The 26,491-nt window shown below is 39.3% G+C and overlaps 4 protein-coding genes across 8 annotated transcripts in view; 3 read left to right on the forward strand and 1 right to left on the reverse strand.

Moving 5' to 3' along the window:
* Positions 1-386: 386 nt before the first annotated feature.
* On the forward strand, positions 387-4,228 carry LOC141803089 (uncharacterized). The gene is made up of 10 exons (XM_074686974.1): positions 387-736; positions 1,716-1,850; positions 1,974-2,102; positions 2,207-2,323; positions 2,401-2,541; positions 2,628-2,768; positions 2,875-2,985; positions 3,068-3,217; positions 3,350-3,493; positions 3,622-4,228. Exons 1-10 carry the CDS (start codon positions 685-687, stop codon positions 3,690-3,692), a joined length of 1,191 nt encoding a protein of 396 aa, XP_074543075.1. The 5' UTR covers positions 387-684; the 3' UTR covers positions 3,693-4,228.
* Positions 4,229-4,691: 463 nt separating this feature from the next.
* LOC141803569 (putative C-mannosyltransferase DPY19L4) lies at positions 4,692-12,027 on the forward strand. Its single transcript, XM_074687692.1, has 19 exons — positions 4,692-5,070; positions 5,198-5,338; positions 5,790-5,914; positions 6,002-6,092; positions 6,228-6,349; positions 7,398-7,543; positions 7,705-7,828; positions 7,930-8,064; positions 8,343-8,474; positions 8,663-8,764; positions 8,841-8,914; positions 9,015-9,173; positions 9,282-9,401; positions 9,500-9,620; positions 9,771-9,827; positions 9,914-9,996; positions 10,078-10,210; positions 10,492-10,650; positions 10,751-12,027. The coding sequence occupies exons 1-19, from the start codon at positions 4,977-4,979 to the stop codon at positions 10,913-10,915; spliced, it is 2,283 nt and encodes a 760-aa protein (XP_074543793.1). The 5' UTR covers positions 4,692-4,976; the 3' UTR covers positions 10,916-12,027.
* A 513-nt stretch (positions 12,028-12,540) lies between these two features.
* Positions 12,541-22,159, forward strand: ints8 (integrator complex subunit 8). 2 transcript variants are annotated; one of them, XM_074686737.1, is made up of 28 exons: positions 12,541-12,596; positions 13,494-13,632; positions 13,735-13,909; positions 14,128-14,268; positions 14,353-14,424; positions 14,593-14,644; positions 14,768-14,947; positions 15,040-15,147; positions 15,225-15,377; positions 15,455-15,555; positions 15,729-15,870; positions 16,142-16,212; positions 16,320-16,495; positions 16,595-16,725; positions 16,930-17,040; positions 17,255-17,459; positions 17,563-17,684; positions 17,855-18,039; positions 18,135-18,168; positions 18,250-18,309; positions 19,621-19,682; positions 19,768-19,886; positions 19,968-20,071; positions 20,181-20,231; positions 20,322-20,395; positions 20,473-20,537; positions 20,673-20,716; positions 21,909-22,159. In XM_074686737.1, exons 1-28 carry the CDS (start codon positions 12,573-12,575, stop codon positions 22,023-22,025), a joined length of 3,018 nt encoding a protein of 1,005 aa, XP_074542838.1. In that variant the 5' UTR covers positions 12,541-12,572; the 3' UTR covers positions 22,026-22,159. The 2 variants fall into 2 exon arrangements, with proteins under 2 accessions (XP_074542838.1, XP_074542839.1); XM_074686738.1 differs by having other exon boundaries at positions 12,572-12,700.
* The window catches only part of LOC141802925 (G1/S-specific cyclin-E2-like), a 35,214-nt gene continuing 30,880 nt past the window's right edge, over positions 22,158-26,491 (reverse strand). Inside the window, exons 1-12 of one of the 4 annotated variants that reach the window (XM_074686740.1) lie at positions 25,491-25,597; positions 25,053-25,081; positions 24,914-24,971; positions 24,749-24,796; positions 24,457-24,596; positions 24,127-24,262; positions 23,864-24,010; positions 23,687-23,782; positions 23,452-23,586; positions 23,227-23,338; positions 22,961-23,118; positions 22,557-22,851 (exon numbers count right to left, since the gene is read on the reverse strand). In XM_074686740.1, the coding sequence (XP_074542841.1) occupies positions 22,774-22,851; positions 22,961-23,118; positions 23,227-23,338; positions 23,452-23,586; positions 23,687-23,782; positions 23,864-24,010; positions 24,127-24,262; positions 24,457-24,596; positions 24,749-24,796; positions 24,914-24,971; positions 25,053-25,081; positions 25,491-25,493 (1,140 nt within the window). In that variant the 5' untranslated portion in view covers positions 25,494-25,597 and the 3' untranslated portion in view covers positions 22,557-22,773. The other 3 variants (XM_074686742.1, XM_074686741.1, XM_074686743.1) reach the window with 3 other exon arrangements.

Consider the following 26,491-nt stretch of genomic DNA (forward strand, 5'->3'; position numbering starts at 1 on the left):
GTAGGGAACTGACATTTGATGCACTTCAAAACATCACTCGTGGCGTTTTAATGGCACACGTTTTGTGACGTCACATTAAATAAATGATCACCTCAAAATAAAGAATATCTCCAGAGGCTTTTTTACGGCTACGTATACTCTGTGGGACGTTTTTTGTCAGATTACAACGTAGAAATGAAATTTCCTTTTATAATATATTCAAACTGCATATCCTTAAACCTGATTTACTGGCTGATTGCAGTTTTCATGTTTAGCTGAATCAAGTTGATCTCGGTTAAACAGTAACAGTTACTGGATTCCTTTATGGACCCCTCGGCTTTGTTGCTTAGTAACCGCTGAGGCTAGTGGACCAATGAGATCAGTATACCTCATCAACACTCGACTTGCCGCCTTCCGTAACAAACGCGGAAGTAAACAAACCAAACGTGAACAGTCCCTGTGCAGAACTGGAGAAACTGGTTGGGAAGTCCTGTACCAACGCTCTGTAAAAGCCGGACTTTTAATGTATGTGGTCGGACAATAAGTACCATATAGCTCGTAACTTCAGTACCCGAAAAACAGTCATAAAACGTGAAATGAGCTGACGTGTCTGTTACTGTAACGAAGAAGCTAACTACGCTACCAGTTGGCGCGTGTCGGATGAGGAGCACGATAAACTGGTAACGTTTATCTCTGGGCCCCAAAATGGATTGTAGCACTGCTGAAAGGCCTACTAATGTGGGACAAGACTTTTCAGGTACTTACATTTACAACTTTAAATTCCACTTTGGCTTCAGAACCATATATTTGTATGACTGCGTTGTTACTGTAAATTAAAAGCGAACTAGCTTTCAGCATAGGCAGTAATTACTGACGTCACTGCTGCTGACATGGTTATAAACAGACGACATAAGAATATGAGAGTTCACTCCTCCCAAATCTGGCACCTTATCAGTGAGACAGAAGTTTTGGCTGGCACTGCAGCTAATATGACTGTACAGCTCTCAGGTTTAGGCCATGCGTTTTCCTTTATCTATCCTAGGATGAAACAGATAAAATCCCAACATGTGGCGTTGCTGTTCATACTGTTCTCACTGTTAATATGTTAAACAACGGTCAAAGTACCAATTCATTTTAATAACTGTTAAGTTAAGTTACCTTTCACCTACCAACAATATAAATATTTTTTTTAATATAATTTTCACAATAATGATTGTGATTTTGATAGTCAGTGTGTCATTGAGAAATTAAAGCACCCGTTTGCAGATTCAACGCTCAAGTAAAAAAAACAAAAATGAGTGGTGAATGACACATTGACAATACTGAACACATGGGGGATATCTGGATGTCTTACTGACCTCTTGACCTACTTCAAGAAAACATTGTGGCTTGTTTTTAATGTCTTTATTTTCCTCAATGTTCTCAACATTTATTCTGTTATATTAACACAACAAAGGCACATTACATTTAAGTCACACACTGTAAACCATTGTCTTAGTTCTTTACACAAAAACAAGTTTTTGTGTTCTTTGTCATGCTTATCGCATTCACTGCATCATTGAAGACCAAATTTCATTGGATTTACACATTTCTGGAATGTATGTATTCAGTATAGGACATACCTGGTACAGCAGAATTGAATTGGTCTAAATATGTTTGTCAACCTTTTTTTTCCCCAAGCACATTTCCGGATATATTTTAATGGTATTGACCATGTGTTATCTCTGACTGGTCAGGAAAAGACAGCTCCAGCTCTGATGATGATGATGTGCCTCTCTCTAAGCTTCTAAAAAAGCCCCACAGTGAGACGAACCAGTCACATGAAAACGGAAGCAGCCCAGCCTCTGGGTCAGAAACCAAGGACAAAAGTGGTGAGATTACATACAACACTGTCAACATTACAGCCATAAGAAGATTAAAATTTTAACTTGACAAAATATTGCCAAGAAATCCTAAGTCATAACCATTTCTGTTTGACTCTACTCCCGTTGCAGCATCCGATGACTCTTCAGATGATGAACCTTTGATTAAAAAAAAGAAAATGATCTCAGCACAAATCAAGAAACAAGAGAAAAAAGACAACAAGTCGAACAAATCTAATGGCACAAATAACAAGACAGCAGGTAACAACACTGCTTGATGACATGAACCAAATTGCAACTTTATTTTAAAATGTATCCACAGTTTGTGTTCTCTAACTTTTGATATACATATGTGACTGTTTCAGATTTGAACACAGATGATAGCTCTGACAATGAGCCTCTCATAAAGTTTACCAAAAGATCTCCCAAAACCGTTAAGAAGCCTGTATCAGTGCCGCCGAAAAAACCTGCCAAAAAGAAAGGTAAGATAAATATCTGAATCTGAAAGTGGCTATCTTCTGCAATAGATGCTCATTTGTGACCTCTTTCTCTTACACAGACTCCTCAAGTGATGATGGTAGCTCTGATGATGAGCCTTTGAGTAAAATTGCCAAGAAACTTGAGATAAAGGCACCAGTCCTGCAGTTGAAAAGAGTAACACCAGAAACTAAATTCAAAAGGAACGCAGCAAGGAAAAAGGGTTAGTGTAATGTGAAAATTAAAGGTAATCAGAAATGCTTTCTTTTAACACTTGTGCAATTAAAAAAAATGTTTTATTGGTTATAGTGAAATATGCAGAGTCCTCCAGTGACAGCTCAGACGATGAATCGCTTGCAGAGGTGAAGAGGAGGTTAAAAAAGGCCCCCAAGGTGCAGAAGAGTCCAGCAAACAAAAAGAAAACAAAACTAAAAGACGAACCACCTAAAGGTTAGTTTTGTTTTTGCAATACTAGCCAAGTGGAGTAGAGTGGAGTAGTCTTATAATACAAGCTTGAGTGTTGAAACCAGTATTTTAAAAGGCCCTTCGTCCCCAGACAGCAGCTCTGATGATGACGATGTTCCTCTGGCAAACCTTGTTGCAAAAAGAAAAAAGACAGTGAAGAAAAACACAAAAAAGGCAACTGTATCACAACGCAGGAGACAAGGTACAGCACCATTAACAATAAACAGAACATCACTGTGTTTTCTGAAAAAGCTAACAGTTATTTCCTTGCTGTTGTTTTGAAGGACCAAGTGAGGGAAGCTCAGACGATGAACCCTTGATCAGTCTTGTGAAAAAGAAAAGCAGCGGGAAACAAGCAAAAAGAAAAACGAAGACCCCATCTCCAAAGAAAAGGAACATAACCCCTAAAAAATCCAGAGAGATAATTGTTTCAGGTAAAGACATGGTTACAGAAATGAAAATGCATTTTTTGGCAGTGACAGTAAAACTCTTGCCCTCTGAGGTAGATATTGTTGCTTTGAGAAGAGAGTATTTTAATCAATCTGGTCTATTTTCTCTCTTTTTAGGGTCTTCAAGCAACAGTTCAGACGATGAACCCCTGATTAAGAGAGTTAAACACCCACAGGTGACCAAAATCCTGAGAATAATACTTGAGAGGTGTGATGGTGAAGAAGGTGGAGCAACAAGGAGCCCGAACAAAATCAGCATAGGTAGGAATTAACAACCCAGCTGATGTCTGAGTATTTAGATGTGTATTCTTCACTTTCCACCTGTGATGTGACATGGCAATTGATCTCGACACAAATGAAAGAGAAACTTTTTTGACTCCTTAAACTAGAAACACGGATTGCTGAAAAGACGCCAGATGACAAGTCAGAGAGTTCCGAGCAGGCCTCAGAGGAGGATTGAACGGATGAAGAAATTTTGTTGAAGTTAAAGAAATGAAGTTTTTATTACCTGTCAACCCCTGAAACAAGAAGTCAAGACCACCAAGAGGTTTTGAGTTCAAAGGATTTCATAAGTGTTTTAAATTCCTTGGAGAGATGCCTCCCAAACACATGAACATGTGTATTTGTTGCTCATGTAAAGATCAACATTGTGTTTTATATTCACTAAATATGTATTAATTTATGGTATTTTTTTTAACTCTTTTTTAATTTAGGGTCAGTTTTCCAGGTTTTATGCACAGTTCTTTAATGTAATGCCAATATTTGTGCCTGTTGTTTGCATCTGCCTTCATATTTGTTTCATCTTTTTATGGGAGTTATTTATCAGTCATTTGTGTAAGTTTTACCTCTGCTTTTCTCAACCATACACTAAGCATGCAACAGGGAACATCTGCTTTATTGTATCACACTGCTTTCACTAAAAACCTGTATAACATGCATCGCTCTCTGTTCTGGTAACATGAAACCATTTACAAATAAAACTCTTTTTTGTTGTTATCATTGAAAGGCATTCTTAATAACGTATTCAGTTGTTTTATGCCACTCAAGATTTCAAATAGGCACCTGAAAGCTTTATAATATGAGACAAAAGACAAGTCCTTTAAAAATCTATATTGTCATACCTTGGTTTTGTGACAAGTACGTCAACTTTATTTAGTAGGTAAAAGCAACTCTAATTGCTTTCCCCAGCTTTGATTTAAAATTATTTAAAGAGTAACTGATAATTACATTATAGGCGTTGACTACGGAGAAGTATTCAGAAATAACGCGTTTTGGCGCTAATAATGTCAAAATAAATTGTGGATTATAAAAAAAGCAAATCTATCAAAGTAATATTATTTACAGATAATTTAAAAGGCCTCACAGAGCCTATAAGTCTCATTTAAAGTCGGTTAAAAACTTCTAACAGGAGCTGTAATGAATTTGCAGTGAAGTTCGGCCCGCCCTCACTCTTCTTCGCTGTTTTTGTCACTTCCGCTAGAGCACAGCTGCATCCCTGAGCTCAGTCCTCCACACGCAATAATCATCATAAAACTGCGACTGTACGATCACTGCACTGAAACTACGAGCACAATGATTCATTAGAGAACGGAGAGCTTGTAGTTTTGTGTTTTTTTCAACCATTTGATGCTAAGCTGAGCCAAATATTGAATTAACGGCTCCTGTGTCAGCTAACTGCTTGTTAGCTAGCATGCTGCCTTCTCCAAACCTCACAGAACTTCTCTTGGATTAAATTAATCTCGTCATGACTGAGTTAAGATGCCGTAAAACAGAGACCGTAGAAGGAGATGAAGAAGAAGAGGAGACAAAAAATGAACCCAAGGAGCAGCACACTGAAAGTAAGTTGAGCTGTTTTGGCCGTTTGCTAACTGAAGACAGGTGCAAAAACAATCTAACTTCTGACAACTTTCCCGAACGATTTCGAAATCGTTGAACCTTTGGCTGGTTGTTATAACACATGTACAGATGTTAATGGGCCGGTGAGCTCAGAGGATGACCAGAGTGTGTCTGTCGATGGAGGAGAGGACAAGCAACAGAAAGATGAAGAGGATGCTCAAAACAAAGAGGAAGACCCAAACAAACCTGAAGCAGCTGCCAAAAGATCTAGTAAGTCTCTTGCATGTAGGTTCCTTAGCTTACAGTTTGCTGTCACTTCACGTTATGATTGACAACATGCAACAACATGTGTGTTGTGTCCATGGCAGCTTTGTCTGTGAATATACCAACCACATATGCAACAATTTTGACAACATTACAGATGGATAGTGTGTTGTTTCTCTACTTGTTGATGCTATTTCACACCAAAATTCCTTAGTCTTGGGATAAATTAAATGAAATATTGATAAAATTGTAATAGGAGCAAGTTCAACCTCCAAATCATTGAGACAACCAGCTTGCTATAAGCATGAATGTGTGCAAGAAAAAACATATTAAGTACTGAATCTCCACAGTGATGCTGGAACCTAAACACTAAATTTTATATATACGCAGTTTATTGAGCAAGGAATGCATTAATGTATAGTAAAAGGAACATTTATTTACTGATTCTGTTTCACAGCAGGTTTCTTGCAGCGCCTGGTGAAGGTGTTTTTTGGAAGTCTAACAGCAGTTGCCTGCGGCATTCTGTATGCTGCGTATCTGTCTACATATCATGACAGGAAGTATTGGTTTTCCACAAGACAGGTGTGTGCACGATTTACTTCCTTCCGTCATGTTTTTACTTAACAGCTATTGCAAAGTGATTCTGAAATTTAATATTTTGTTTCTCAGGAGCTCGAGCGAGAAATCACCTTCCAAGAAGGCAGTGGGCTCTATTATTACTATTACAAGCAGCTATTGACAGTGCCATCTTTTGAAAGAGGTACACATTTCTCTTCTGTGTCTCAGTAAATGTAGATGAATAGTAGAAAAAAATGAAGAATTTACTTGAATAAAAAATATGTTAATCTCACTTTGCTTTTCTGTTAATCTTGTATTTTCCTGCTTTGTTTCTCAGGGTTCTATGAGCTGACACTGGATAACAACACTGTTTCAGGTCAAACCATCAATGCAGTGGATCTTCTGTCCCTGTATCCAGAGCTCATCACAAGCTTCTTATACAGAGTTATGGAAAGCCAGGTCAGCTGATTCTTCTGAGTGAAACTTGTGAATATGAGAGCGAAACAGAAATCCCTCAGACAAAACCACAGACAGAAAAGTGTACACACATAAAAACACTGCTATACAAAAACTGTGTATGTATCTGAGTGAAAGATGTGGTTATTTGGTAAAACCAAGATATGTCAATTGGCTTAACCAATGTTTCTCATTAAAAAAATCTGATATTGCGGAAAATGGTTACTACAAATATGATTTTATCTGTCTACTACTCTATAAAAATACAATTTAAATGAACTTTTACCAACTGACCCTTTGAAATGATGTTTAATAACAAATAACGTATTTTCTCAGTAAACTTGTATAACTTCTAGGTAGATGAATTATCTAATACTTGCTATGATTTTGTGGTTATACTGCATTGACTTTCAAGAAACAACAAAAAAAAACACTTAGAGGCTGAAGTTGGGCCTGGAAAATGTCATACTTGTTGATATAAAAAAAAACACTCAGATCTGAAGATAAACACTTGACCTTTTGTTTATATAGCTGAAAATCAAATTTTAACAAACTGATTTTTCCAGGAAGAAAGGATTTTAGCTGTGATTTAAAGGAAACAATGGTCAACAAATACGATGATGACCCAGCTCATCCCCTCTCTCTCATTCACACCACACAAACCATGACAGGTGACTTAAGAAAAAAAAGGAATTCACCTTGTATCTCTGCCCCTACCAACAATCGACCTTACACCTATTGACGTGCTCCCTCTGACAAACCAACAAATTACCATAAAACAACCTCACATCCCCAAAAAACCCAGAAATACAAAAACAAATTAAACATTTACTCATGGCTCCTACATATGCCTTTTGACAAGAAAATGGACTGATTTCTTAAAAATGGTAGAAATGTCATATAAAATACTTTGACACCAACAGAAATGCAAACTACACATTTAAACAAACATCCATCATGCTGTTTTAAGATGATTTTTGACACCTCCCCTTATTTTTTAGTGTCCCATGTCAAAATTAACACTGCCTAATGTTTTTGTCTCTGCCCTCAGGATGTTGTGGAGCCAGTCTACTTCTATGTCGGGATGGTTTTTGGCCTCCAGGCGGTCTACGTCACTGCCCTGTATGTGTGCAGCTGGGTGATGAGTGGCACCTGGGTGGCCGGCATGTTGGCTGTGGCCTGGTACGTGATCAACAGGTGAGAACAGTTCTGCCACCATGTTCCCTATAACGGTATCTGTCATCAAGTTTTATCGCATATCATTCTTTATTTTTTTTTCAAAGCAATTATACATTTTCTGCTTGTTTTCTTTATGAGTGTTGATGACTGATATTATGTGTCATTGAATCCTCCCTCAGACCAGATACGACCAAAGTGGACCAGGCCATTCCTCTGCGGGATAACTGGGCTCTGCCTTTCTTCTCTTGCCAGGTTGCTGCTTTGACTGGATTCTTAAGTAATAATATCCGCCCTGGTGCTAAGGTAAGCATTCAGCATTTTTAGCTTTCACATGACTCTCCTTTATATCTGGCATGTGCAGACAGCTGAGCATACATGAACTGATGAATTATTTTTCTCTGTAGATGTTTTGCTATCTCACCATGAGTGCCACCACCTTCACCTTCCTGCTGGTGTGGGAACACAGTCACTATGTGCTCTTCATCCAGGGCCTCTGCCTTTTCTTGCTCGACTCTTTTGACTTAGTGCCAGCACGTAAGGTAACAGTTCTGGTTCAGTTATTGTGTATCAACTCTTTGGACAAATTGATTTAAAAAAAGCTTCTACAGACTTTCCTACAGTAATTTCACATCAGATGAATGAATAAATGAGCTTAAGAAATGCTGCAAGGAGATTTGGTTCTGGTACAGAATCAGCTATGGGCAGTTTTTCTAGTTATTTATTAGAAATGATATTAGGAGAAAAACTCTATTGCGTCACATTTTTCTTTAATCTTGTTCTTTCTCCGTCTCTGTCTCTCTCAATGTGGAACGTTAAGATGGCTGACATTCACGAGGTGTACCTCAGCTCCTTGTTTCTGGCCTACGTGTTCCAGTTTCAGAACCCGTCGCTGCTCAGCTCCCCTCTGCTCAGCCTCTTGATCGGCTCAGTGCTCGCGAGGTACTTCCAGGTAGAGTTAGCAGCTTCCTCAAATCAGAGCTCAGTCCAAACACTTTCTACAGGCTTTTGTTTGAGCTCCCATTAGCTTTGGTGATTACAAACTAAGTCATTTGATATAATTAGAGTGTATTACAGATTTACTGGGGTGAAATCAAGCATAGCTCAGGCTAAATCTGCTTTTCTCCTTTTTTATTGTAGCAAAAAATGAAAGTGGGACCTCTAGTGGCCAGAGTAATGAAGCTGTTTCTACATTTTCACCTGGTGTTTACCACAGGAATCACCTTCAGTTACGTTATGAAGGTAAAAACACCTCATTGTTGAAGTTTGCAGCTTTAATTTGCAGTTACACAGCTGTTAATTATGATTTCATTTACAGAAACTTCTACCTGTCAGTGACAGTGATTTCATATTGAAATTCCTGGAAGTAAAATTTGGACTCAACACAACAACGTAAGTTAAATTTTGCATTAAAAGTTAACTTAACAGTTATTAACAGCATTATTCCTTTCTCTCTAATCCTCTCTTTTATTTTTTCCTCTCTTTATAAAAGTGACTTCATCCCAAACTTCCTTATGTGCCAAGAGAGTTTGCAGACACCTGGTCAGGATTTATTTCTGCGACTGACGCAGGCATCAGTCCTTCCTTTCTACTTACTGGTGCTCTCTGTCTGCCTGCTGTCCACGCTGCAGACCATCTACAGGAGACTCAGGTGGGAGAAGGGACGATCAGTTCTACTGTAAACTTCTCCTCTTCAGAGCTGTTTTATGAACAATTCAAAATACTAAACCAGAATGTTTCAATTTAAACTTCTCTTCAGTGGACAGCCAATGCAGACCAACCTGAAACTTGAAGACGGGAAAATAGGAGAGCAGCCAGAAGTTGTGTATCATGTTTTTCATACTCTGCTTTTTGGAGGCCTTGCTCTGCTGTTCGATGGGTAGGTTCATCAGAATAAAAAGGTTTTGATTATTCAAAGCTCCAACAGGAAATGAAAAACTGAACCGGACAGTGACTGTAATCTTTGTTTTCATGCAGGATGAAATATATATGGACGCCATACGTCTGCATGTTTACAGCGTTTGGTGTTTGTTCTCCAGAACTCTGGATGACTGTATTTAAGTGGCTTAAACTGAAGTCCGTCCACCCTGTGATTCTGGTGAGTGAGCTCTGATCGTCATTAAACAGGAAGTGAGAAGAGCATGGAATATGTTCAAGCTGCAACTTTAGTGATACAGGATGAAACCAATGCAAAAGTGCATAAAATTGCAGTTTTTCAAGTGAAGTTTTTCATTTCTTCACTCTCCAGTCTCTGATCCTGAGCACAGCGGTCCCTACAATCATTGGCTTCAGTTTGTGGAGAGAGGTGAGTCTTTAAATCATTGTTTAAATATCTTCTCACCAAATGTCAAAAGTCTCAAAATTTCATCCTGCTCTTTTTTTGTCCTGCAGTACTGCCCTCGTGTCTCAACAGAGCTGTCAGACCTCCCTGAGTTTTATGACCCAGACACAGTGGAGCTGATCAGCTGGATCAGGTGGGTCCTCAGATTTTTTTGAAGTGCTATATCCTAATTCATTATTGTGACATCTAACTTTTTATTCTTTCCTCCTTTCAGGTCTCAGGCTCCGCTGGCAGCGGTCTTTGCAGGAAGCCCTCAGCTTTTAGGAACAGTGAAGTTGTGTACAGGTTCAGCTGTGACCAGTCTGCCGCTTTACTCTGACATCAACCTGCTGAAGAGGACTGAAGATGTGAGTGAGAGGAAACCCATTCTTGAAGAAATTAAATCTTTTACTTTTACCACATGTATTACAAACATATTTTCACCAATATATGACTGTTCAAAAGAATCAATCTTAAGGAAAGTCTGAAAACACACACCACACACCTGTTTTGGATGATCCCAAGCTCTTTTTATTCTCCACAAATGTCCCTCAAGCAAATGAAAAGACAAGACTTTGATTCTTTACATCACAAATGAGGTGACGTAGCTCACAGTTCTTCAAATTATTGTCCTCATCTTTCTCTGTAGACATATCAGGTGTATGCTATGAGATCTGCAGAGGACATCTACAAGATCCTGACCGCTCAAAAGGCGAACTACGTGATCATCGAGGAGTCCATTTGTAATGAGCTCAGTCTTATTAAAGGATGCAAAGTCAAAGACCTGCTCGACATATCAAACGGACATGTGAGTTTTCTGTTTGAAAGATTTATGTGTGAAAATGATCATTTTGGGTTTTAAAAAACAGGTTTTCACTGCCTTCCTTTACTCTTTTGCCATCATTCAGGTTGTTTATGATAAAGGAGAGATGTACTCTTTTTCCAAGCATGGACGGTTCTGCCAGGAGATTAAAATGAACTACTCACCATACACAAACTACTTCACTCGAGTTTTCTGGAACCGCTCGTACCACATCTACAAAGTCAACTCTGTGATCTCGTTCCAGTACTGACAGCAGCTTCTGCCCCTCTGCTCAGGCTTTGGCTCAATGTTTGAGGTCATCTTGAAGATGTTACAAGGAAGCTGTGCTCCTGCAGTGTGTGCTCATAAAAGTCTGATCACTGTTATCTTTAAAACTCCAGCGGGAGCGGTGAAGGTGTGAAGGACTCTGCTGAAGCTGAAATATACCACATTAACCTCTGTGCTGTAGTTTTATAAGCCATGTGTTTCTGTTACTGTAATGATTCTAATGAAGGGAAGGGGCAGTGTCTGGGGAGGTTTTAGGCACATTATTTAAAGACAACAAGAAGTGTCATACTTAGAAACTCTCAGCTTCATGGTTGCAGGGATGTCAGAGTTAATTATCCAGTTTATCTCAAGATTGAATTGCCCCTATAAAAAATTCCCCTCAGAATTTATCCTTACAATTTGGTCTTTTTCTGTATTCATAAGTATACCATACTTTTTTTTTGCTAAGCTGGTGAAAACTCTGTAATGTAGGCTTATTCCTTTTTTTTAACATTTTACCATGTCAACGTTAGCATCTTTCGTTGCTCGTCTGCCAGTAAGTGTGTTGCGTTCTCATCCCTGACTGTCAAAGATGTCCCTTAAAGCTGCCAACAGTTTTAAATGTGTGCTATCAAAGAAAGACTCAGATCAGTGTAATAATCTGTTTATTGACAGATTGAATCTGTCATGTCACATGTTTTGCTTTTCTCATTTAACCACTTTTTTTTTTTTTATCAAGTAGCTTTATAGCATTACAAATAACACAGTAGTGCCTGACATCACTAAAGAGGTTGAACATGTTCGTGTACTGTGTGTAGTAGAGGCTGGTCCTAAAGCTGCTCGTGTGTTATTATTTGATTCGTCTTGTCCTCTTCTTTTTCTTGATGCCTTATTTTTGAGATGTGTAAAGTGATGTCTCTTTATTCACCACAGCCTGTGCTCTGTTGCATCATTTCCCCTCCTTTGGGTGTTCACTTAAAGTATAAGGGGGGTAAACACTTGGTGCTGTCATGAAAGACTTGCCAATAATTGTCTCTACAAAAGGCCATTTAGTAAATATTAGGTTTTATCAAAAATACACACAGAAACAAGTGTGTAGAAGTCCACCAATAAAAATCTGATCCATACCATGTTTGTCATCACTTATTGAATATCCACTGAGCTTTACCAGTTTTCTATCTAGCATTCAACATTTTTATTCCTGTTTTTTTGTTTTTTTGTTTTTTTTACGTTTTAATGAATTGGATATGACCTTAACAAATATCTGCATTAGATTTCTAATTTAAAGGTTGATTTAGTGAATACTGATAGAAAAAAAGAGCTAACTTTTTCCATAATTTATTGATTTATATTTATTTATTTATTTTGGTTCAAGTGTGAACTGTGTGATGGCTCCCCAAACACAAAGTAATGTTTACCACAATACCTAAACAAACGCTACACATCAAACATCAAAAACAGCACATAAAATCCTAAACATTTTTTCTACCAAAAAGGTGATTGAAAAAAACGCATGCTATTTTTCCAGAAATTAAAACTTAAATGAAAAGTTTATTAATAAGTAAATCAGTTTGTTTCTTCATCACGGAGTATAAATATGCGCGAACATGGCGCAGTGTGGATCTCCTTGGCGACGAAGCGGAACCGGAAGCGCTGCGGAGATGGCGATCCGCAGAATGAATTATGTGAGCATGAAACAACCCATGGAAACTGTACAGCTCTTCATTTTTACATTTTAATCTTTTTTTAAGCTCATTTATCTCGTAGTTTTTCGTTTTTGCCTGTTAAGGTAAGATAACTCTCCCAATACGTCCGCTACAGGCTCTAACGTTTAGCAGTTAGCTTAAATATGGGTACAAAACGGCTGGAGATGGATGGAGATGATGATTTCGGAACAATAACAGCTTCTGACCACTTATCTTCTAACATATGCGAGCTACACTGATAGGAAAAGCGTGAACTAGCCCATTTGTAACAACACGATACAAAATCAAAGCCCTCCTTGTCACAAAAGAAAGTCTTGCTATCAATTCACCTATTTATTCTGTGTTAGATATGAATTATGTGCAGCAGTAGTCGTTTTTCAAGGAGACATTAAGGTGTAATGCATTGCATAGTGAAATAGTGAATGAGTTCGATATGTTTTAGTTGTAAAAAAGAGCTTTAATACTGTTATTTGGAGCAGTGGTGGGGACGCTTTTAAATATTTGTCAATACTCTGACATTAGTGCAAATATTGTGGTTTAGCAGAATTGAAATTTGAGGTTTCAGTTTGTAAATAGATCTTCCAAGACATTGTTATTAAGGATTTGTTCACTCCTCCAAATGATCTGAAGAATATACTTAAATAAGTGAAAAACTACTGTGTTAAAAGATACCCAGTCAAAATCAAAATGCAACCCACAAAACTACAAAAATGGGTTTCATGTATTTGGACTTTCAAAAATAAAAGCTTCACAAAAATATAAGCATGTTCAAGTTTGTGAGTAAAAAAAATGTATTCACCCCTCTTTGATTACCTTTGTTCATTGAGTTGTCTTAAAGATAAACTCACTTTTTCAAACCTTTGTCACTGCTCACAGGGAAGGATGAGTGCCGAGGCGGCTGACCGGGTGGCTGCTGTGACCAGCAGCAGGCCCAGCACGCCTCTTCAGACCTCCTGGTTTGAGTTCTTGTTGGACGGTACCCTGCTGGAGACACACCTGCAGAAGTCAAACCCAGGTCAGGATGCCTTAACGTGACTCATGAACTCAGTTTGATTGTGTTTTATCTGATAAAGAAGGGACCTTTTTAACTGTAGCTAACTGTCTCTGTGTTTCTTAGACCCTACACCAGTGCAGCTGATTGTCCAGTTCCTGGAGCAGGCGTCTAAGCCCTCAGTGAATGAGCAGAACCAGGTGCAGCCTCCAGCAGACAACCGCAGGAACCGAACCCTGAAGCTGCTGGCTCTGAAGGTCGCTGCGCACATGAAGTGGGATCTGGATGTCCTTGAAAAGGGGTAAGATTATCTTTGTTATGACTTGTTGTACCTATCATTTAAATAAACTTATCAAGCTTGTTAATGTTGCATTTTGAGAGTCAGCATTACAGAAACTTTTGGGGACAGATATTTGTTTACTTTAACAACAAAAGCACTTGAAATACTTAAAGCTAGCAAATACAGTTTAAATAAATCTTAACTTGTAAAAATCATAATCCATCTCTCCTCTCTTCCAGCTTGACCATTCCTGTTTTGAATATGTTACTCAACGAGCTCCTGTGTGTGAGCAAAGTGCCACCAGGGGTCAAACATGTGGACCTGGACTTATCTACTCTTCCTCCCACCACAGCCATGGCTGTCATCATTTACAACCGCTGGTGAGTGAGATCCTGTATGAAAAACTCAAAGCTCCGTGAGGAAAGCTGCACCTCAAACATTCAATTTCTCTTTGTCTTCTTAAGGGCAATCAGAACCATCGTGCTGAGCAGCTTCCCAGAAAAACAGACCAAACCTGGACCTCACCAAATGAACATGTAAACGTTACTTTTTGGCTTAGAAATGTCTTAACAGCACAAAATGTCTAAACTTTGCGTGGATGGCAACACTAAAGCTGCATGAAACATAAAGTTTAAAACCTCAAACAGCTTCTTTTGTTTTAATTGCTTTAAAATATCAAGTTGTTGTCTTGTATTCCCTCTCAGGTTAAGCATCGTGCAGCAGGAGAAAGAAATGACTGACAACATTCTTACTGTGGTGAGTCAAGGATCACTCTGAGACATGTAAAGCACTTTTCAGATACATGTGAATCTGCTGGAAAGTTTGTTCACGCTCTGAGAAATTAACCTGCATGTTAAACAAACCATCTCCTGTCCTTAGCTGAAAGAACAAGCGAGTGACTCAATCAGTGTGCTAGAAGGAGCCGTGCAGCTGAAGAAAGACTTCTACGTTCACACCATGAGGACTCTGGATCTGCTGGCTGCTGATGCTGCCGCTAACGGAGAGACCGAGTCCTCGACTGCAGGGCTTCGAATCAGCGCAGACGAGCTGCACTGTCAGGTAAATAAACCAAAATGAAAAAAATATCTGATGTAACAGTTTAATCTGTATGCTGATGACTTCTGATTATTTACATGAACTCTGTGTCGCAGGTGCATTATGATCTAGGAGGAATCTTCTTCCAGCAAGGCTGCACAGACCAGCCGGCCTATCAGAAAGCCCGGGATCACTTCAGACAGACGAAGGAGCTTCTGAAGAAGGTTGGTGTACTTGTTCAGGAGTCAGCAGTCTGCCTCTGAGAGAGTTCATTCATCTTACGTCTTTGTCATTCTCTCAGCTGGACTCTACTGTCCATGTTCACCTTGATGAGAAACGTCTGGCAGGTTACTGGAACGCCTGCAAAGCTTTGACTGAAGACTGTGACGCCTCAGACTCCCAGACGACACCCTACAATCAGATCAACAGTCTGATCAGGGCGCAGAACCATCAGGTCAGAGGAGATATCATACGGGGGATCTTCTTTTACGCGAAAATCCTGTGAATGTTTACATTTTCTCTCTGTATCAGGCCGTCATTGAAGCCTTCATCAAAGACAACTTGTCCCGCAGTCTGCCAGTCTACTTCAGACGCTCTGTTCTGAGAGAGTACATGTACAAAGTGCAACAAGGGTGAGACCACAAATCTGTAAAAATCCAGCTCAAACTTGTAAAACAGAATGCTGTCATGTCATTTGCATGCTTGGCTGTATAAAAGATTTTATGTTTGCAAGACAAGATTCTCAGATAAAGTTCTTAGTGCTTACATTTTGCTGTGTCTGTGACTCTTTTGTGTCACTCTGCAGGGAGTCTGGGCTGGACGAGGTTTGCCATAAGTTGTGTGTTTGTAATGCTGTTCGAGACGCTTTGGAAGGAAAAGTCCTGAGTGTACGTTTCCAGCAGCTCCTCCTGAGGCCCAGTAAGAGGATGGTGGACTTTATTTTGGAGGTAATCTCAGATTTATATCTCTGAATATTATTTTCATACTTGTTCGCAGGCTGTGACCACAAAACAGAAGGAAAAAGCTTTTTTTTTGCAACTGATCATTCCACCGCTCTAATATCCACTTTTACTTTTTAATTATTTAAAATCAGCCCATAAAAAACACATTAGACCAATAGGAATTATAGTTTTATTCTCAGGTAGGGGAGTTTACTGATATGATTAGTCGTTTCTTACAGCGTATGCACATACGAATGTTTTTTGTTCTTCCCTGCAGGTTTGCACGCTGTCATTGGAAAAGGAACGACCGCCTGCAACATCTAGAAAAAACATGGCAAATTTCATGAAGTAAGTGAAAGCAGAGAGTTTGACCGATGATGTACTGAGATACCAAAGTGAAAAAAGAAGACAAAAGGATGAAATCCTGCTTCAATTAAGCGTTGCTCCTCATTCAGGACTTTGTGTGAGAACCTGGAGGAGCTGCCTCTACTCTTCGTGGTGTCGTCTCATAAACTCTTCATGGAGCTGCTGACGGAGGAGGAGCGGAAGGTTCTGGTTGAGCAGATGAGGAAGAGGTCTGCCACCATCAACCTCAGTGCTAAGCCTCTGCCTTCTTTCTACGACATTCCAGGTACAGCCCTGAAAAATTCACTCCAACTTTCAACCTGTTTGTTGTCTTTATATAAAAATGAAGCTCAGTTTGTTTCTTGTTTGTTTCATTTTTCTGAAGCTTCAGCAAGTGTTAACATTGGGCAGCTGGAGCAGCAGCTCATCCTCTCACTGGAGCCACGCAGGATCAGGCAGATCCTCATTGAGCTGCACGGCATGGCTGAACGGCCCTTCTGGAGGGTCAACAGTAAGGTCAGAGTCCAGCAAATTCAAGAGGAAACATCATAAATATAATGAAATACCTCAGACTATTACAATGAGATGTGTAAACAAACTCGGACCCTTTGAATTTTGTCTGATTTTCACATTTGGAGGAAAATTTGACATTTAACACAAGATCTAAAGCCTGACACCCTGGAGTAACAGAATGAAAAAAACCTCTGTTTGTGCCCACAGTGGGAAGTTCCTCCAGATTACATCAACGTGATCCTCGGCATTAAAGACAACCTGACTAAAGACCTGGTGTACATCCTCATGGCGAAAGGACTCCACTGCATATCTATAAAGGTTTGTTTAGACCAACAAACAGATGGATGAATGTACCTCGTTCTTCTGTTATAGCTGCAGTTTAAGAAACAATATGTGGTAAAATAAGTAAAACACTAGAGGAGAGAAGCACAAATCAAACTAATCAAAATGTAATGATTGAAAAAAAATGTCTTTTTAGCTTAGACATTACAAATATTCAACACTCTGATTGTGTCTTTGCCTCGTCTCTCAGGACTTTGCTCACGCTCGGCTGCTCTTCTCTGCCTGCCTGGAGCTGGTCACTGAGTTCTCCCCAAAGCTGAGGCAGGTGATGCTGAACGAGATGCTGCTGCTGGAGGTCCGAGCCCACGAGACGATGGCGGCCGAGGGCAGCAAGGAGAGACCGCCACCCGACCTGGTCAGCAGAGTCAGAGGATACCTGGAGATGAGGATTCACGGTGAGAGGATGGAGATTCTGCAGAGTTTATTCGATTTAAAACCCTCTTTCCTTTATTTTGAGGAGGTATCAAATCACTAACAGTTCCTGTCTTTTGTCATCAGACCTTCCTTTACGTCAGGTGGTTGGAGAGGAGTGTGTCGCCTTCATGTTGAACTGGAGAGAAAACGACTACCTGACTCTGCAGGTGCCCCCATCTCTGGTCATGAACAACCCGTACATCAAGGTGAGAAGGATTAGCTTCACTCATTAGCAGATTTAATGAGGTTCCAAGAAGCTCCTCATACTTCTCGAGCATTTCTTTCGAGCTACTTTGACTCAAACATCTTTTGACTGGCTGATCATAACGGCTCCGGCTCCCCTGATGAATTAATATCTTCTCTTTCCTCCTCCTAGCTTGGCCAGCTCCTGGCTTCAACTTGCAAAGAGCTGCCAGGCCCTAAAGAGAGCCGTCGCACCGCCAAGGAGCTGTGGGACGTGGTGGTTCAGATCTGCAGCATGTCGATTCAGCACAAGAGGAACAACGACGGCAGAGTGGGTCTCATCAAACACAGAGAGTCCTCCATGGGAATACTGCACAGGTTCACTACAAACACTTCCAAACTATCACAGACTCATCATGTTTGATGTTTTCTTTTGTAAATTAAAGTGTTTTTTTCCCCTTCAACACATTTAGGAGCAAATTCATCACTTTCGTTAAGAAGCTCAGAGTAAGTATCTCATGATCTGGCTCATTAAATTCTCACTGGATAAAGTTGTGTCGTAATGAGGTTTTGTCTTATTTCCCACAGGAGCCGTTGGTGCTGACGACACTCATCTCACTGTTTGTGAGGCTCCACAGCATCGTGAGGGTACGTCTCAGTTTGTTACAGCCATAGAAACGCCAAGTGTTGTCAAATTACTGAGCCTGTTTTTTAAAAACTAACTACATAAATCATTTTAAATCAATAAAATAATCTTTCGATCATTGTTTTTGCCAGCATGTTTGTTAGCAGCCAGGTATTACACGGTCTTATATTTGGTTAGCAGGTAGTTACAGGGTTATCTCTTTCTTATCAGGCATATCTTTTTTCCTGAGCGGAAAAAGTGATGGGAATTGAAACCGGTTCCTGTTGAGAATCGATAAGAAATGTTTCAATCCATCCATATCATTAGCCTTTGTGCTTGACGATTCCCTTATCAATTCTTTACATTGTGCTGGAGCCGCCGGGCCTTACATTGACTAGTGTGCTGCAGCTATGTTAGCTTAGCAGTTAGATAGCATTTCCCAAGAAAATTCTGATTCAGGATTTTCAGCTTGAAGTTTTACTGAAGAACTGACTTCATAAAGAAATGTTCATTACTCTCTCTCAGGAGATTCATATTCAGTACATTCGAGATGGTATAAATCACCTAATTTACCAAAATAACAAAATAGTGCAAGCCCGATGCTAACGTATATTGGAAACTGCATTGATATGCTAGCAGTTAGCATACATCAGTATAACTTCCGCTTCAGAATAGAATTTCATCTTTCATCACAGAAACATATCTCATCAACTCTTTGTAAAAAATACAGAGAATTTCAAATGTTAAAAGCTAACAGGCAATTGAAAGGCTCATGGCTGACCTCATAACAAACAACTTAAACCATTGCTATAACCACTTTGAGACACTAGATGGCCTACTTGAATAATTATTATATTATAACACAGTACATCAACGTCACATTGTGTGCAATTTTTACCTGTTTCTGTATAATTATGCCCAGAAATATCCAGACTCAGGGACCAATTACATTTTATTCACTTACAGTATAAATTCAATTAAATGTTGCTGACACAGAAAACCTGTAAAGCTACTTTTTGTACCGAGAAAATTCACAACAGGAATTGATAAGGGAATCGATAAAGAATCAGAACGATAGGCAGAATTGATAAGGGCATCGTATTGACAAAATCTTATCAATTCCCATCCCTAAGCGGAACCTGGTCCAAAATGTCAAGAATCCTTCCACATACAACTTGCATTAAAGCCAGATCTCTAGTGTTCCCATAATCCTGCTGAAAACAGACGACCATAAACATAATTAAGATGAACCTAGGTAAAAAAAAAAAAAAAGTTGTTAAATATTTTGTCTGCATTGATTTTAACATGTCACTGTGACTTTCTTCTCTCCTCAGGATGATATTGTAAATGAAGTGACAGCAGAACACCTCTCCATCTGGCCGTCCACTCTGCCAAAGTATTTTTTTATTTTCTTTTTAACAAATTGTTGAAGATTTTGTAAGTAAAGCCTTTTGAATGTGATGAAAATGTCTGTCGACCAGCATTCAGGCAGTCGACGTGGAGGCTGTGGCTGTGACGGTCAAAGAGCTGGTGACCTACGCTCTCACTCTGAACCCCAACAACCAGTCGTGGCTCATCACACAGGCTGATATCTACTTTGGTGAGAATACAACCGGTAACAAGGCTCAAGATTTGTGTGATTTAATGATTGAATTAACATGATTTTTTCCTCTGTTTGTAGTGACGAATCAGTATTCTGCTGCTCTGAACCTTTATCTCCAGGCCGGAGCTGTGAGCTCAGACTTCTTCACTAAAACTGTTCCTCCTGACGTCTACACTGACCAGGTACAGCGAACAGGAGTCTGATTACACATTTCTCTCTTTGTTCAAAAGCAGTTTGTTTAAAAATACTTCATATTCTTAATGATTCATGGACTTTGGATGTTGTTTGCAGGTTCTGAAGAGGATGATCAAGTGTTGTTCAATGATGAACTGTCACACACAGGTCAGAGGTCTCACTAATTTCAGCAAACTGAACCATCCCAGCAGCTGATTTTTCCTCCTCACATGAGTTTGTGTCTCTGCTCCTCGTCAGGTTGCTGTTCTCTGTCAGTTTCTGCGAGAGGTGGACTACATGACGGCATTTAAAGCTCTTCAGGAACAGAACAGGTATGAAACCAAACGCTTGAAGGAGTAAACAAGTTTATAGAAAACAATTCCTATTTCATCTTCTTTTGTCCCCTCAGTCACGATGCCATGGACTCACTCTACGACTACATCTGGGATGTCACCATCCTGGAGTATCTCACTCGTATCCTTTCTTTTGATTCCATAACATCATACAAAAAATCGCTGTTGATTTATAAATGTGCCTTTTGGAGTAAATCTTAATATGTGCTGTTAACTTCAATGTGAGGTCACAGTTTTGTTCCTTGACGATGTGCAGATATTCACCACAAGCGAGGCGAGACTGAAAAGAGACAAATAGCAGTAAGTCAGTAGTTTAAACCACCTTTCTTTGGGTTTTTAAAAGTTTATAGAGGGATTACTTGTGTATCAACAACGCTGGATGCGCGCGCAACTTTGGTGCAGAAGCACTACGGAGTATAACGGTTTGTCAACTGAACCACCAAAAAACGCATTTTTAACTTGATATCATCACTTATACTGATGGTAAACGGCTCCCAGGTTTGTGAAATAGCAGTGAGTGGGTAGAAGAGATCAGATATTAGGTGGACAGACGTTTTAGCGGGGAAATACAGCATTTACCCAGAGAACAATTTAAACACCCAACTCTCGCTGGATGCTAATGACTGCATTATCCGTGGGCACTTACCAGACTCTGACAGACCAGGATTTAAAAGTGTCAATAAATCAGAAACCCTCACAGACCAAAAGAGCACAGACTACTGAGTCTGAGACCCGATTCATTATAAAAGAACCAGAAAACTACGTCCAGGGTTAATTATTTACCCGCAGGCGTCGCTGGTGTTTCAGTGTAAAGTGTGACCCTGTTGACTGGTGACTCTCAGCCGTTAATCACTGAAGCTTTCGGCTGAGAGTCACAGTTAGCATGGTCGCCATTAACTCCAGAACACCGGTTGCTCCGTGACGGTCAAAACTTGATAGACGTTGCCTCTGTTGTATAGTATCGTTTCTAAAAACTGACCACAGAAAAACCGTACATTTTTATGCTGATAACAGGTTGAATTCAGTGTTTAAAAAACGCTAACTCGTCTGAATGAAAGGAGCTAAGCGCTGCTTTTGCGGTCAAGATGCGTGCTCATCTTTATGATGACGTAGACTGATAATCCATATATATTCCGTTTTTTAAAGCATACCCTAAAAATACTTATCTTTCAATGTTTTCTTAACACTACAATTTTGAGTTTGAACTGTATAATTCATTTTTACATCGTTTCATTGGGTCATTTGGCAGTTGTTCAGTGTGGTCGGATCTTTCTCTGCTCCTGCTGACACAAAGCAATGATCTCTACTCCACTTATTTCAGGAATAAGGTCCAGTGTGAGATAAAATGACTTTCCTTTGCATTTTAAGAATTCAGCAGCTTAAATTGTAATTAAAAAAAAAATCAAAAATCAATATCAAAGTCAAATCTTGATTTAAAGTCTTCACTCTAGAGTCAGCTCCACCAGTTTCCTAACTTGTTGTTTCCCCTCAGATTAAAGCGATTGGACAGTCCGAGCTGAACACCAGTAACCCCGAGGAGGTGCTGCAGCTGGCTGCACAGAAAAGAAAGAAGAGATTCCTGCAGGCGATGGCCAAACTGTATTTTTAGAAGACACACCACCACCTTCACACTTCAGAGGAGGGCTGGAAATGCACATTTTATTTTGTTGTAGAAAATAAATCTTTGAATAAATACATTTGCTTGTTTGTACACTTAATCATCTCTAATGGATTCTGTAAAAATATAATGTCACTAAACATTTTCCTGAGTTGGTTTATGTATGAAAAGGATGACAGAGATCATACACAAAAACACAAGTAAGCTTTTTTCCAGTCACACAAGAAACACAAAGCCAACTCGTATTGATCATGTTTCAAAGTTATCTTAAGATTAGCACCACACATTTAACTATTTATCATCCAGATATGTTTAAATACACATAACATTTGATATGACAGTCAAGCAGTATTTTAAAAATCTAAATTTACATATTTAAATTTCCACAGAGTTTAAAAAAATTGCACATCTCTTTCAGGAAGTGAACATTTCTTGGAAATAAAATCCATAACTTACATCAAATATAAACATTTTATGAAGATTTACTTTTCTGAATTACAAAACATATCACTAAAAAAATCAAGCTAAAAGTTTTTCCCAAGATTTACAACAAGTCTAAAAATCTGTCTTTAATCCTGGATAATGCTTTCTACAACATGCTTCACATCAGCATGAAATGATCTCCAGACTCAGTATCTTTTTTTTAACAGCCATCCTCTTCAGGGCTAACTGTTGTTAGCTTTGAATGTAGTTTTTGACATGACCAAGCAAGAGACAGTCTCTCTTTGTCTCCCATTGGTCAGTGTGTGCAGGGTTTCTCTGTGCTGCTGGGAGGAGTTGGGAACTGGCTCCTCACCTCTGTTTGGCTGGCAGCATCCTAAAACAGCCAGAAAGTGCATGTAGCTTAGCATGAGTTAGTAATCAAAGTCAGGGGATAAGCAACTGTTGTATTTAAATTTCTGCTTGTTTGTGAGGATCGCACATACCAACATGGTCAGGTAGTCTGTGTGGGTCTGGATGTTGTGTCTGTCGTCTCCCTTAATTCCAACAAAATCCTTGAGCGTCACTTTACCAGACTGGCTCACCAATCCCACAAAGGGAGCCATCCAGTTCACACACAGCTGGACTGCATCTTTGGATAGACCTGAACAGAGAAACAAAACCCAGGTCTGACTTTTATTCTCCTCCTGTTACTCCTGTTTGTTTCTGCTTTACGTTGATACTTATTTCAACTAAATCTCCAAAATGTTACCTGAAACTTTTTCAACTGTTTCCACTGGAATGAAATGGCTCAGGACCGAGGCAGCCAACACTCGATACTCAAAGTCCAAAGAGTTTATATTGAGAATGCAAAGATCTAAAAGCTAGAAGAGGCAAAAAAAACAAACAAACAAAACAAGAAACAAGAGCATAAGTCATAAGATTTAAGTATCTGTAAGCATTAATGGTTTGAAAATCAGAATACTCAGACACCCACCCGTGTCATTTGTATGTAAACGTCCTGAGGAAACTGCTGCTCCAGCAGGTCAGAGTTTATGTTCATGGATGCCATTTGAAAATAAAGCTTCAGCCAGGACACGGCTGTTTCAGGACAAAGTTTCCACCTCAGAGCCTGTAAAACACATAAAAAGTAGAACAAGTTAAAACTTAACACTCTCTTATTCATCATCAAACAAGAATGATGAGTTCAAACTTGACAGTGGCGAAATTACCTTTAAAATAATCAGCTCCATTTGAAGAATCTCCTCTTCAAAGTAGGTGCCTGCTGTTATATACGCCATCTGTGACAGCTTTGGAGGACACGCTTCCTGCAGTGAGAGAAAATATTATATAATATATTTGGTGCGAGTTCCTTTAGGATTCTCTGAGGCCGTCCTGTTCTTCCTCACCTCTACTTTTGATGCAATAAAAACACAAGTTATCCCAATGAGCTGCAGCATGTTCTTCTCAATGTTTTCCTGGGTCATCATGAAACGGTCAAAGTAGTCCTGAGCAAGGTAGAAAGTCTGGCGATGAAGAGTGTACTCCTCACTCACCTGGTGAAACAGATCACACATATCAAGAATGTTTTTAAAGGATGTTTAATTTCAATATTTTTCCAGCAATTAGTTTCATAAAAAACACAGAATCTGAGCTGCAGCTTAAGACTAACCTCAATCATCCAGTCGAGCAAGATCGATCTCATTTTAGGTTGTAATGTCGGATGCCTCTTTAGTAAGTTCTTGCTACGTGTGTAAGTTTGCCCCCTGCTGACCATCTTCACCCACACATCTTCAGAAGATCCCCATCTGAAATAAGGAAATAAGAGTTTGACTCATTAGACACTCATCAGCAAACAAAAATCATCAGGCAGTGTTTTTTAAATCACACATGAGAGATTTTACTCAGACACAAAAACTTAGTGTTATACAAGTTATAAGCAGTTAAGTTAAAGAAGAGCAAGCTGAGCATAAGATTTGACTGTACAATGTTAAACAATCACCTGAGATTTGGTAGAGGAGACAGCGGAGCCAAGGAGGCTCCTGAAATAACATCAGCATCTACATGATCGATCTTTTCTCCTTTCTCTGGAGTCTCAATGAGAATGGAAGACTTGGTGTCACCTTTAAGCACCAGCTGGTTCTGAATCAGAAATGAGAAAAGCAATTGCAACATAAGCAAAATGTTAAAGGAGACTTTTGCACTTTATGAACTTATATTGAATCAGGATTTTGTATGCTAATTTAATAAACTGAGCAGTTTAAGCCCACGAGCTGTGACACAAAGGGGCATACCTTCTCACACTGCAGCTTGGACAGGGGCTGAATCTTTTTTCTGTTACTCTGCAAAAACACAAAAATCAGAGCCAGATCATCAAAGAATCCTGATCTGTGTTGTCACAATTAGCCAAATAGTTGCACAGTATTTTTTTTTTTTTTTACATGTACTGAGGCTCTTACCTTTGTTGCTGTGCTTTTCTGCCCTGGAACATTTTCACATCTTTTCTGCTGGCGTCCACTGTAAACACATCAAACTGAACTTAATACTGAGCAGGAGATTTAACAGCAACAACAAAAAGCTACAAATGGAGGTAATTACCTTCTCGTCATGGTTTTGGCTGCCTCTGCCTGTAAAACAAGGGGATCATTTAGAAGTTTTAACAACAAAACAAGGGAGTTAGATATTGTGGGCTGTTAACCAGCTGCAGCCATTTCTGCTTCAAAACGGTCATGCGGAACTAACTCACCAAGCAATTCCGTTAAAATTGAAAATTCCGGAAGTTGCTGTGCAAACAGATTCTAAAATGCAACAACGGGTGCGTTTTCAACTGAAAATAACTCTAAATGCATAGTTCACTTATTATACCCACAGAAGACTAAACCTAAACTAAACCTCAACCACTGTAACACAAACAACTTTCACTTGTCCAGTACTTTGGTCCAGTGTTAGCTCACCCTGACGCTAGGTTGCTAATCACAACGACTTATTCTTCAAGCTCCTACATACACAAATAAACAGAGAAGGAAAGCAACACACCATCGTTTCGGGTCACAACGAGAACTATCAGCACGCAATAAACGCAAAAAAAGCGTCTCACAGCTGCAGGAGTAAAACTATTATGTAGAATAGCAACAGTGATAGCCTCTTACCCTGCTAGGTGTTCCGAGCCCAAATTAGACCGAATTTCAGTTCGCGCTCGCGCCAACAAATTTGCATCTGCAGCACATTGCGCATGTGTGAAAATTCATACCAAAACCTTTGCCACTTAGGTGGAGGAAATCCAATAAAAAGTATTTATTAGAGTGTGAATTGATACAGACCGAGATTAATTACTCGATGGGTTGTAATTTTATTTCCCTTTGAGTTTTTCGTGCTCACCAACTTAACGCTTTGGGGTAAAAATGCCCCATAACATTAAAGTTGGCCACCGAATTCAAAATAAAGTTATCTTCCATATAAAACACATTTTTTCCCTCCTGATTTCCAATTCGTTCAGTGATGCCTTCTTTTAATTACAGTAGGTAATGTTTGTTTCCGAAAATTAAGGAAAATCACAAAAATCTGTCGGAAGCTCCGTCCTCCTGTCAGTTGAATTTCCTGCCGGCACACAATGGGCGGGGCGCTAAAGCAGAACAGCCAATAGGAGAGAAAGTCGTGTTGAGCGCGTGCTCATGGAACAGGATGTAAACAAAGCAGGAGCCAGTCAAAGGTGATCCGTGTCCCGCCTTCGAAACGGCAAAAAACAGACCATTTATCATAATCTTTAATAGTTAAAAATATTTTTTGAAATCAGCATGGGTATAAAATACAGTTAATGCGGTAATTTAATTATTTCGCTTTTTACCTTACGCTACCCGGGGCTTCATAATGCAAAAGGGTTTATAAATAGTATGAATTTATTAGAACTTATTGAATAAAATAATTTTCTGTATCATGATGTCATATCATGTGATTCGACTAGTTTGTTAGAATATGTAGTCAAAACCTGTTGTATCATACGTTTCGAAACAGCCCATAGCAGTACAATTTACAAGTAT

The sequence above is a fragment of the Halichoeres trimaculatus genome, unplaced genomic scaffold (genome assembly GCF_033239565.1).
Source record: "Halichoeres trimaculatus isolate MK-OKI-2021-1 unplaced genomic scaffold, fHalTri1.1 fHalTri1_scaffold_14, whole genome shotgun sequence".
Classification (NCBI taxonomy): Eukaryota; Metazoa; Chordata; class Actinopteri; order Labriformes; family Labridae; genus Halichoeres; species Halichoeres trimaculatus.

Bases quoted from the DNA above. Each gene is read 5' to 3' on its own strand.
- LOC141803089 (XM_074686974.1), top strand. From the start codon at position 685: ATGGATTGTAGCACTGCTGAAAGGCCTACTAATGTGGGACAAGACTTT. The intron at 737-1,715 runs GTACTTACATTT...CTGACTGGTCAG, and splicing joins TGTGGGACAAGACTTTTCAG to GAAAAGACAGCTCCAGCTCT. The intron at 1,851-1,973 runs GTGAGATTACAT...CTCCCGTTGCAG, and splicing joins AGAAACCAAGGACAAAAGTG to CATCCGATGACTCTTCAGAT.
- LOC141803569 (XM_074687692.1), top strand. From the start codon at position 4,977: ATGACTGAGTTAAGATGCCGTAAAACAGAGACCGTAGAAGGAGATGAA. The intron at 7,544-7,704 runs GTGAGAACAGTT...ATCCTCCCTCAG, and splicing joins GCCTGGTACGTGATCAACAG to ACCAGATACGACCAAAGTGG. The intron at 9,621-9,770 runs GTGAGTGAGCTC...TTCACTCTCCAG, and splicing joins CCGTCCACCCTGTGATTCTG to TCTCTGATCCTGAGCACAGC.
- ints8 (XM_074686737.1), top strand. From the start codon at position 12,573: ATGGCGATCCGCAGAATGAATTAT. The intron at 14,645-14,767 runs GTGAGTCAAGGA...TCCTGTCCTTAG, and splicing joins CTGACAACATTCTTACTGTG to CTGAAAGAACAAGCGAGTGA. The intron at 15,148-15,224 runs GTTGGTGTACTT...TCATTCTCTCAG, and splicing joins CGAAGGAGCTTCTGAAGAAG to CTGGACTCTACTGTCCATGT.